Here is a 12094-nt window from a genome sequence, read left to right as displayed (position 1 = left end):
TGCATTGGAATCTTCAGTTGGCTATGGGTATCTTTACATACTCTTTTTTTAACTTTAAAATTACTGCCTGTCCTACAGTCACCTGAAATCAGACTTGAAAGGTCAGAAATTGTTTGTGGGAGCAGCTTTTAGGTAAATTTTCATGTCTTTTAAAGTATTTATAGTTCTGAATTAGCAAGTGGAAAATGTTGGAGCCATGCATTGCTAATATGGATATGATAAAGAAGGGCGAAGTGTAGGCAATCAGTTCACTAACAGGGATGGGTGTGTGCATGGAAACTGTTACGTGCCTAGCACTGTATACATTTGACTTTATATAGCTTGAAAGAAGCTGGCTTTGATGCTTGTATTATCTAGCAATTCAGCTGTGGCTTTGTCTTCACCTGGAATGACTTACAGTGCCTTGAATGTATTAGTCTAGCACAGACTGGAGTTAGGCAAGTTGCCAAAAGGCACCTCAGGTGCTTCCTGCCTTGCTAATAATGCAATGCAGTTGCTGTTCCTGGCATCCAGTTGCTGCTGCTCTCCCCCTCTCCTGATAAGGCACTGCCACTTGCACAAGCTGGTTCTCGTTCCTCTGCAGTGAATGTGACTTCACAGTAGTTTGAATTTTTCTCAGAAACATAGCTGAAAATGTTTTAACAGGATATTAAAACAAAATGTAGGTTAGGCTCAAACATTTCCTTATGCTTAGGATTCCCTGTGCTGTTTGCCTATCTGCCCACCCACCCACACAGAGGTCATCACAACCCAGTTTTAAAAATATAGTTGTTATAAAACCAAACCAGTGACAGCAGTACAAGGTAATCCTATAAATACATAATCCATCCTAAAGTTCTCTCTTTCTCTCAGTTGTTTAAATGGCTATGCAGTTTGTTAGGGTGTGATGCAGCAACCAGAAATTTAAAGATAAATCTCATTCACTGTAAGGAAACAACCTTAATGGCCTTTAAAAACTCAAAGCATTAGAAGTCATGCATACAAGTAAAATAATTGTAACCAAGCTGTGATTGGTTCAATTGCAGTGATATACATAGGTTTATTCTGTGGGAAAGCAAATTTGTCCCTTTTAGAATTAGGTTTGTGTTGGACTGATGCAAACAGTTACGTGAATGCCTTATTGTTTTTAGTTTAGCTTGGATCAGGAAATCGTAAGTTTAAGGCAGGCTAAAATAAGTTTCTTGAAACAAATTTTGACTACCATAGTTCATTTTGACATAGTTAAAGAGGTTGAAGTGTTCTAAATTCTTGTACAGGCAAGTCTAGAAAACTTATTTCCATTGCATTTTTTGTACCTTCTTTTGGTTAACAAATTCCAAGGTTAAAGGCAGAAGACATTAATCATGAAGCAAATAGGCATTAGGCAAGGAAGAAAACTTAAAATCCTTCTGTCAGAATCTTAGGTGCTTTTACATCCTTGTAGTCTCTGGCACTTAGGTCCTGAAACAGAAGCTTTCATCTTGTTAGGAGATAAGTTGCTTGAATTTTGAAGATCCATTAAGGGAATCCAGTTTTGGCAGCTGACAGAATGCAACCTGTTGAACATCCTGCAAAGTGAGGAAACAGAGGAGCTTTCCATGCTGATAGGAGATACTTTTTCTCCATATGGCTGCTTTTTAAAATCCATCCAAAGACACTGCTTGTCTTTCCCACTTCCCACAATTTGTTTAAATTGTGGTGTTTGGTACACCTAGCTAAGATTGGCTGATTTTCTCACTTTCTTGAGTACTCCTTCTTCTACTCACTGTCATTATATGATAAGTCAGTAACTTAATATTTTGCTGCCATTGTGGCTGATGCCAAAAGTATCATGCTTCATTTTATTTCCATGAAATAACTGTATACAAAGTAGAAATACAGCTTCAGCTGCCAATGGGAAGCATTTGTTCACTAGGGAAAATCTGCCAGAGCCTATTTTATTACTTGAGCTTTGGGAGTACTAAAGGAAAGGGAGTAGGAAGAACCCCTCCTTTCCCATTGGTATCAAGCTCCTATAAGAAAGAACAAGCAGTAAGAACACATTACTCCATCTGTTATTTTTTCTTTCAGGTTTTTGGTAAGGAACTGTACATATTTCTAGAGACATTCTCAGAAAGAACTTGCAGCTTCTGCAACAGAACTGCCCCTTGTCACCTCTTCATTCTGCACAGACTGAACCCTGAAAATGACAGCAGTACTCTTGGCAGATTTTTTAGTACAGACAAAACCTTTTCAGCAGAAGGTTCTTTCACTTTCCATAGATGTTCCATAGTCCTTTTACTTTACTAAATGCTTGTATCTGGAACATGGAGTTCATCCAGGTGAGGGCTGGTTTTCCCAGCTTGCTGACTTGAGAGATAAATTTCTTTTTGACGTATGCTCTTGTTTGCCGCAAATAATTAATAGCACAGAGTGAAGGAGGAGGTTTTTTTTATTAAAGCAATATGCTAACCAAAGTTTGGGTGATTGTCTTATTACATACAGCACCAACTCCAGGGAGCTGGGAGAAGGTGTTTGGGAGATATTTTACTGATTGCCTCTCTTCTCTCTCTCTTTCTCTCCTCTAGGAAGATGTTATTAATACTCAGTGTGGCTACGATGCAAGGCAAAAACCAGTAAGCTTTTTTTTTTTTTTCTTCTTAATGTGGTATGTTAAGGATCTGAATCCTTATTGCAAGAGGAGATTGTTCTGCTGATGGTGTAGTTGAATGTAATTATCTCTGTTTTCTTCCCTCTTTTCCTTGGCAGGAAGTTGATCAGCAGATTGTTATCTACACTAAAGGCTGTGTCCCTCAGTTTGAGAAATGGTTGCAGGACAACCTTACCATAGTTGCTGGTATATTCATTGGGATAGCATTACTGCAGGTAAACATCATGTTCCCTGGAATGAGTTGCACAGAGAAATAATAGATAAAGTGAATGTATGAGGGGGGAAGCTGTGTAGGAGAATGGGAAATGCAGTGCCAGTTGCCTGTTTGTGGGTTTTAGCAGTGGGAACTAAATTTATGAGGCTTTCTTTGTGTTAAGGAATATTTAATTTTTATCTACAGGGATGCATTTTTTTTCTTTTCAACTCTCAGCAGGTTGAAACTAAGACTATTAGATAAACCTTTTGTAGAGACTTTCAAGCCTGTACAGACCTACTGTTTCCAGTGGTGCTTGAATGAGCAGCAGAGAGCCTTTAGGGTTGCTTTGAACCCTAGAGGGTTCAACCCTAGGGTTGCTTTGAAGATTAGAAGATTAGAACTGTTAATTAACTAGAAACCAGTGCCACCATAAAAATACTGGGGTTATAGGAGTTCTGCAATATTCTTTCTTCTTCCAACACTTACTATTAATTTAATTTCTACCTGTGTTGTTTCTTTCTTATCTAAGTTCTGTATAACCTAAGGAGTTTGCCTGTGTGAAAAGTTGTCTAATGCTCCAAATGAATAAACTGTTGTCTCTTCCAGATATTTGGGATATGCTTAGCCCAGAATTTGGTTAGTGACATTGAGGCTGTCAGAGCCAGCTGGTAAAACTGCTGAAGTAACCACAACAAGACACTGGACAACCGAAACCCTCTGAAACCTCCAGTGTGTCACTCCGACACCAAGCTGTATGGACATGGGTGACAGGGAAGCCTTCTCTCCCAAATAGTCTCAAGTTTAAGTTCCTGATATTGCAGTGAACTTGTGTTTTTTCGGGATGGGGGAGAGAAGAGTGGGCTATTGAAAATCTGCTGCTCACTGACAATTTTTTTTTCTTTTAAACCACCACTTTGAAAGCTGTTGAGCCGTGAATCTCTACTGTATTCTTGATTTTGAGTAACAAGTGGACACTTTTTTAAATTGGTGTATTCAGTGAGACAGAGTTGCATTGTTGTAGTCTGTGGATATGCTGTTTATTCTTCATGTCATGAGCTCTTTGATAGCTGCCAAATATTCCTGAGATGGTCTATCTCCTCATCACTCTGTAAAGGAACAATCTTCTTGTTTTCACAGCTAAACATAGCTACAGGCCTAAACCCATGAAGCAGGAAGCAACTTTCTATGCATCTATTGTACAGTAAAAAAAAATTTGTTTTTAAAACAAGGGAAATTATTTTTATGCAAGCTTCCAACTATCTCCCTCTAGTACTTTGAGGTTGGAATCAGCAGAAGGGAGAATTGCTTAATTTTGTCAAGATCTTTCTTCCTTCTCCACTCTTGTATGAAGGGAAGGGAGTTTTATATTTGACAAACAAGGGTTGCTGCCATACCTTTGGATATCAGTCTCTTAAGGCAGGGATGGGATATAACTGTATAAATGTATGAAAGCAGTGTGGATGTTGGGTCCAAGTGAAGAATAATATTCAAATAACGGATTATATATTAACTTAAATTCAAAACTTATGTATCTGATATGGCAAAATCTTTTGTTTCTCTGAAATTTAGTGTAACCTAATGTATTTAGGGATCTCACTGATGTTAATGCTTTGACATACTCATGCGAAGCTTGTTTATTTGGTCTGTTCCTAGTTAGGGCTTTGGTCTTTCTTTTTTTCTTTTTCTTTTTTTTAATTCTTTTTACTTGCATGAGCTGTGGAATAAGAATCTGTGACACTCCAGTGCTTTCAATATGTGCATATGTTTTAATACAGTCTAATCCAAACTTATTTATTGATAAATGCATGTGATTATGGAAAGATCATTTCCCATTCTCTTGGAAGTTGGAGAGAACAGTTTTTGTCAGAGTAAATGCTTACCTCCAGTGAACAAATCCATGCTATGGAGATGTCTCCTCTTCTTGCTCTAAAGGCAACAAAGAGCTTTCTTCTTTCTGTGAAGCAACAGAACAAAAATCTTAAAATAGAAGCATTTATTAGGATCAGCTAAGGCAGACCCTTTTGAATTGGACACAAGAAAGCAGAATGTGGGAAAAAGCACAAATAGTGGAGAGAACTTAAATCAGGCTCCATCCAGCTTAGTGTTATTGATTTGTTCTTCTTCACTAATAATAGTGAACTTGAAGACCTGACCATGGCTTGGGTAGTTTATTGCACTTTGTATAAATTTAGTGTGTTTTATGACCCTTCTCAGTATCTCCATACCAGTCCTGAAAGCTGTGGTCCCGCTTTGGTCAGACAGTGGCAAAGGGTGTGTAGCACCTCCTTGTAAGGACATAACATCTTTCCGAGTTGAGTTTCCTAAACCAGAAGGTATATGGAGTAGGAGAGAGGAACACATTGCTTTCAAAGCTTCCCTGTTTTGGGGGATAGATAGAAGGCTGATCTGGTGACTTGTTAAGGCCCTTTTTGGTCCTGTGACACTTAAACAAATGAATATACGTACCCTTGCACATTTTGCCTTTCTGTGCTTTAGTTGGCCGTGGTTTTTCTCCCCTCTGAAGGCTGGTGAAGGGCACGCTGGCGCTTCACAGATGCCTCAGCAGACCTGTTGTCCTCCCATCTTTGAGCATTACCTCATCCTCTTCTGGTTAACTCCCACTGACTGGCTCTGAATCAGGCAGCCTCCATATCCCTTGGTATCTGCTGTTAAAGGCCAGCTGTGACTCAGAGTATTTTTTAAAGCCTTTCAAAGCAATTATAATTCATTGTCCTTAATAAAGTTGGTTCCACCTCAGCACAGTGTTATGTTTTTCTTAGCCACTCCTCAATTTGAGGAGTTACTGGTTGTTTTCCCCTAGAGGGACATACCGTTTTGCCTGATAGTGGCAGGACAGACAGATCATCAGCACCAGTGTTGCTGCACTGAGACAAAATGGTGCAGGGAGGAATCAGGGAAGTGGGGTTGAGGAAATAACCCCTCCACCAAAGAGCCTTGATTGTGATCCTGGGCTTTGGTTTGGAGGGAAAACAAAAAGCCTAATTACAGAAACATTCCTTGTTGCCACTGATCTTGAATACTACTGTTGCTGCTCTGAGTTTCTGAAGATAGCTTCATTCTTCTACTTGAATCTCTGCAGTTGTACTGTATTGGCCTTCTGTCTTGTCACGCTGTTCTCCGAGTTCCAGTCTGCTGGCTGTGCAGTTGGCAGTGTCAGACTGATAGGAGGGTAAATGCTCCAAGCTGAGCAATTCTTGTTCTCACAACTTGCACGTCTGCACACAAATGTGCAACACTTCTGCTGAATCCCAGAATGACTGACTGTTCTTACAAAAACCACTAGATAGCTTACTTTTCTAGAGCTCGTCTTTATTGCTGTGGTTGTTGATCCTTCTTGCTCCCTTGTTCCCAAGAGATACTTATTTACTCATTTTTACATTGTTTGATGGATGTGCACTGATTGTTTAGCTGTCTGTTACACATTTAAATCCCACATTTTTTTGTCTACAGATCAGGTAAGATGTCCTCGAAATGTCCCACAACAGCTACTCAGCAGCTTGGGTGTCCAGTTGTGAAACCTTGTGGGAGGCCTTGGAAATCAATGTATTATTGTCAGAGCCTGCCAAATACAAGCAAACTTTTTTCCAGGAAACTTTGAAAAGGTCACGTGAACTGTAACTGAAGCACAACTGCTGGCTACGTGGGCTCAGTGTCTAAAGCAATAAGATGTGGTAGGCACTCAGACTCCATGGCAATTTCCTGCCTGGTGTGGTGGTGGGGTACATATGAGTTCAGAGATCAGCCTAATTATCTTTAATGTGCAGTAGTTTTTCAGAAACTTTTTGTCAGGCTTACGGAGTGGGAAACAGCTCTGTTTGCTGGGTGATTCCTGTGGAGTAGTGGCATTGCTAACAAGGACTCTGGTAGCTCAGCAGCAGCGCTGGCTTTAGAGCTATTTCCATATATCCCATTGAGCCCTGCCAGGGGGCATCACAGTCCTTGATCCTCTGCTTTCTAAATACCCTCTCTATTCACAGGCCTTTCTGTTGTTTGGGTTTGGGGTTTTTTTTGATTAATAGCCTAATGGACAAATGTGTGATTCATCTTTTTGTGTCTATTTTGGTAGCAGTAGGATCTCTTTGCTTAAAATCCATAATTTTGATTGTGCCCCTTAGAGTTTGAAGCTGTGGGGGTGCTTGCTCAAGTGTACTCTGTCCCGAAAGCCTTCTTCTCTCCCCTTTGAGAGAGATGCTCATTGTAGTTCTGGTGTGTAAATAGTGTTTGGAATGTAAATAGTAGCATGCAGATTAAATGCTTCTTGCACATGACTGCTTTTCACCCTGAAAGTGTTTATTATGGAGAGGAAAGGTGTCCACCAGGAGAGTCCCAAGTGGTTGTCTTGGCTGTCCCTCGTGCCGATGGAGCAGCAGGAGCGCCTCAGCTGCCTGTGTTCGGTGTCTGCCCTGTGAGTGGGTGGCTGCCCCTGAGGAAGGTGAAGCCCTGGCCAGCCCTTCGGGCCCTGGTTAGTGGCAGGGCCTCCCTTGCCTTTTCCCTTTGCTGCTTGGCTTTAGAACAGCATTTGACTGTAAAGTGGAGAGTTGGTGGCAGCACCTCCTACCAGTTATGGGAGGTTGCCATCACTTGTGGCAGGACTAAACATGGTGCTATAAGAACTGTCCTGGATGTCAATCTGTGTTTTTACTACTTTAGAGATGCCATTGTTAAAATTGGTCTTGGGTAATATGGTTGGTTACGAGAGAAACTATTGTCTGAATTTTCGATTGTTTCCTTTCTTCCTGTGTATGTCTTTTGGGTGCATTGAAATAGCAGTTCTGCAAATACCTATGTATTTGTTTTGGTTTAGGGTAAATTTGGGAGAGAACTTTTAAAGGGTTTTTTTTAGAAAAGCAGATTTGATTGGCTTTTTAAATTGGTTCCGGAGAAAATATTTTTTTGGAGAAAAGTGGAAAAAATTCTGTTTATTAAACAATAGAATTTAAATAATATTAAACAACAAAAGTTTTTGTTGCTTTAAAAGAGATGATAAAATTTAGAAAAGTTTTTTTTTTGGCTTGTAGTTTGGCTTACTTAGTTTTTTTATTAGTTTTTTTTTGATGGAAGAAGATTAGACCTCAAAAGGTGTCAAGCACTGCAGAATATGCCAGTTCCTCCCATTTTTCTTTTTTCCCTGAATCTTTTCCAGATACCTGTAACAAGTGATGAAACTGTCTAAAACAAATGAAATAATACTACCTTGATCCATTACCTACCAAATTTTGCCCCTTGAAAAAAAGAAATAAAAAATCCGTCTCCCTTAACATGCAGTATACGAAGAAGTACTACTAGTGTGCACGAGGCAGCACCGCTAGCTGTCTTTTGTGTTTTGGCAATATAAGTGTGTTAATAAAAAGCTCCATCTGTATGTGCGTTCATGTTCACACTATGTACATAGTAGAGATGGACCTTGAGCTCTGGGAAGATTGGGATGTGGGTTTATGACTCAGATCCATTTCTGATACATATATTCCACATTAGTTCCAGCTGAATCTTTCTCTCTTGTTCATCTGAAGGTGTACAGCAAGGTGTCAATATTTACCCTTTGTGTATCATTCCTTTTTATACGAATGTATTCCCTTGTGTTCCTTTTTTATCAGTTGTAAAATTGATTGTAAAAGCCAACCACACTTACCGATTGAAAGTATTGCTATAACAGAACTGCATGCCCAGTAGAGTTTGACTTGAGCTTTAGTTTTCTGATTTCAGACTGGTTCCCTTCAGTCTAGGAGAAAAGCATAGATCAGGTGCATAATGTATTACTTGTCATCTTTAGCATTAGACTGTGGTATTGTATCACATGCTGATCTCAATGGATGTAACTGGAGTCTACTTAGGAGGTTAATGCAACTTCCTGGTAATTCATTTTAAGCTATTGAAAATGGTCTTGGTCATGCTACTTGTGTTCTTGGGTTTTTTGTTTTTTAATAGAGGCATTTTTTAGGAATGTTTTAATACACTTATGATGGACAATACAATAGTTTTAATAGTCGTGCAGTATTCTGTATTTACTTGAAGTAAATCATTTTATATGCAATTTGTTAGATAATGACAATTTTATAAATAAAATTGTGTGAAATATGATGTTGTGAATGTGTATGCACTCTTGATGTAGCACTAAATATAAACAATAGAAAGATACATTCATGGGAAGTTCCTCCAGGAAAAGATCCCTACCTTCTTTCCTCTAAACTAACAGGGGAAATAAATCCCTATCTCTCATATGTGTTGTAGAATACCGTGTTCTGATTAAATCACAAAACATGCTCATGCCTCCAGTGGCTGCCCTTAGATGACTAATAAGCTAAGACATGAAGAACATGTCCCCACATGAAGAGATCCCTTATTTCCTGTCAGCTGTTGTTGAAGTCTCTGCCTAATGAACATGCTCTGCTTCTTTCCAACAGGTTGCTGATGTTCCTCAGACTGCAATGGCTGTGCTCTCCCCAGAATTATTCTGGTCACCCTGGTGTGTTCAGAAGTTGATGCTTTGCAAGACTTAGACAAATGAAATTCCCACCTCCCTTCTCAAAAGATTAAATAAGTGCAGCATGTCCTTAAACAGAAGTAGTGAGAACTGGCTTACATTATTGTGCAGGTAAAAATGGGTAATGATGTCTTGTGCTACTTTGGATAGAGGAGGAAGCAGACTTTTTTTATAGTATTTCAAAACCTCTAGGTTTTGTCCACAAATGGCACTGCGATCAATTTAAAAGCATGTCCAGATTGAAGTCTAATGCCTTTTGCATATTTCAGGCATATGACATTTATCTGAATGTATGGAAATGATTTGGCAAATAAGCATCTAAATTGGGGACAGACTGACACACAAACACAGGAATGACCAAAAGTTAACAAAAAAGAAGAAAAGCCAAGGGCATTGCCTGATAGATGTGACAAACTTGGATAAGCATTTTCACGATGGAGAGGGAGACTAGAAATGGCTACCTGCCATCTGTCAAACTCTTAACAGACTTGTACACTGATTCCTGAAGTTGAGCCTGGTTACCATTTTAAAACAAATTACCTTTTCTGATGGGTGCTCTGGATGCAAGGCCGGTATTGTTGGGGTTTCTGCCTTGCCCAGAGTGAAGCTTCTCCTTGTTATAAGGGCACTGAAATGTAAAAACACATGGATGTGTTCACCTTCCCAACAGTGAGATGCTGGGCAAAAGTTTGTACAGATGCCAACGAGCGTGACACTCAAGGGAGGTGCTGCCTGCCCTGTGGTATGGCCATAGGGATTGTTCTGATTGTTCTGGCTTGGCTGTGGTGGCACTAAGACAAAGACAAGGCTCCGTGTCTGGCATTGCTGTCATAGAAACAGTCTGAGCAGCAGATGTCAAGGTTTGCTTAGATGCAATCTAGCTAGTAAACATCCAATTGGAACTACTGTCAGCGTTTTGACTTCACTTGACTTCAGTCCAGTTAGTAGTGAAATGCATGTGATAGTAATGTCCTTAGATCCCGTTTGTTATTTAAAGGTGCTCGGAGGATAAATGATTTACCAACTGCATAGAAGTAATCTGCAGACTGCAGCATGCCTCAGGACAGCACAGCATTTGTGTGGCTAGATAGTCTCTTCAGTTACCTTCTCCTACTGTGACATACACCCATCTTTGCCCTTATGTGGGCTTTCCTTCCTAGGCTCAGCACAGATTTTATCCAGGAATCTAAGTCATTTGATATTCCATCCAAGGAAACTGAAAGTAGGGTATCACCATTGGCCTGTGTTTATGCTTGCTGTGACAGTGGTACTCCTGATAAACATCTGGTGATGAGAATAGAGCTAATGCTTAACCACAGCTCCAGTTAGACAACCAAATGGGAATTCTGTCAACGTGACAACCACTTTGTGTGAGCATGTGCAGTTTATACCAATGTCAAAAGGAGCAGTCTCTTTCAAGAACCAGGTTGTTGTTAACAGGCCTCAGGCAGGTTGTTGATAACTGGCCTTTCAAATATTATTTTAGATTCTGTTTAAGTCAGTGGAGTTTCTGTGCCTGAGAGAACTTGGGCTTGTGAGGGCCTGTGAGCTGTGATTGTAAACATGCTGGTTATGTTCAGCAGCTGTGCAGAGGTTCTGTGTTATTTGGAGCCCGATGTCACGAGCTCCTGGTTTGTGTTGACAGTTCTTCACTCTGTCAGTGGCTTTATTGCACTAGTACTAGCATTTGCCTTTTTGAATGTGTTTTGTTGTTTTGTTTTTTTGCTGTTGTGCAGTTTGGTATTGGAGGATTTTTCTGCATGTTTCTGGTCCTGGATTAAATGGATGTGGAATCTCTGCAGTGTGAAAACTCCTGTAGCATCTGCTGTGTTTTGGTACAATCTGAGACCTTAAGTTGGCTATTGAAAGCAAGTTTCTTTTCATATCCAGCTTACATAAAAAATCCCTTTACCCTCATGGCTGGCATCTTCCCATCACAGTATCTGAGGGATAAGCAGTGGTTTCATGGAGCTGGGGAGTGAATTTGTGAAGGCCAAAAGCAGTGATTTGCAATTACCTGGCATGGGATGTCATAGGTGCTTGGACTTCGGGTTTGCTGCCTCTGCTGGTAAGAAAAGGAACTTGAAACTTCTGAGGCAGGCACTTCAGCACTGGGGGTGCTGAACTCACTTTAAAATGTTATAGATCTTGTGACCTTCATGCATGGTGGGCTTGATCAAGCTAGGCAATGGTATCACACAGTCCAAAATAACATCTGCTGGCTTGTTGGAAACCGCTATCCCAACTGGCTCCTTGTTTTGCCCAAGTGCTGTCTGCTGGTTTGCTCACTGGCATGTTATAGACCTACAAAAGAGCAGCTGTGAGATAAGATGCTCAGACTGGCAGTTTTCCATCTCCCTTACCTAGAAAAGGGGAAAAAGGAAGTCTCTTGCATCTTCCATTTCTCACTCGATGGGCTTCTGTTGAACAGCTGCTGCAAGATATTATTTTAAAAATCTATCTATAAAAACCCCCCAGTAAACAAAGAAGCAATCCCAAGCAAGCCCAGGAGCACTCATATGCACATGGCTTTATAAGATAAGGATTGTATCATGCATTGCTGCTAAAATGCATGATTGTTATGCCACACAGTGCCTCTGTATGAGCACACACAGTGAAAGTGGTTGGAATAGCTTCCTTTGTATCTGCTCAACTGAAAGGCAGTGATTGCGTCGGGCCAGAGCCAGGAACAGAAAGAACTCACCAGTGCATGGTGGTGCAGTCGCGGCTTCTGTGTGGGATTAGAAAAAAAGGACAAACCACAGGG

The 12094-nt window shown here is 40.3% G+C and overlaps 1 protein-coding gene across 3 annotated transcripts in view; it reads left to right on the top strand.

Annotated features, from left to right (window-relative positions):
- The window catches only part of TSPAN5 (tetraspanin 5), an 82572-nt gene extending 73648 nt beyond the window's left edge, over positions 1 to 8924 (top strand). For 2 of the 3 annotated variants that reach the window (XM_071431669.1, XM_071431668.1), the window contains 3 exons: positions 2547 to 2594; positions 2728 to 2844; positions 3432 to 8924. In XM_071431669.1, coding sequence (XP_071287770.1) covers positions 2547 to 2594; positions 2728 to 2844; positions 3432 to 3497 — 231 coding nt within the window. In that variant the 3' untranslated portion in view covers positions 3498 to 8924. Of the gene's footprint in view, positions 1 to 2049; positions 2301 to 2546; positions 2595 to 2727; positions 2845 to 3431 lie in introns of those variants that run through there. The other variant, XR_011679920.1, reaches the window with a different exon arrangement.
- Positions 8925 to 12094: the final 3170 nt, after the last annotated feature.

This window comes from Agelaius tricolor, unplaced genomic scaffold (assembly GCF_023055355.1).
Source record: "Agelaius tricolor isolate 1412-34295 unplaced genomic scaffold, bAgeTri1.0.p SCAF_8, whole genome shotgun sequence".
Lineage (NCBI taxonomy): Eukaryota > Metazoa > Chordata > Aves > Passeriformes > Icteridae > Agelaius > Agelaius tricolor.
Note: the sequence above shows the minus strand (reverse complement) of the source record. Positions and strands in the feature narration are given on the sequence as shown.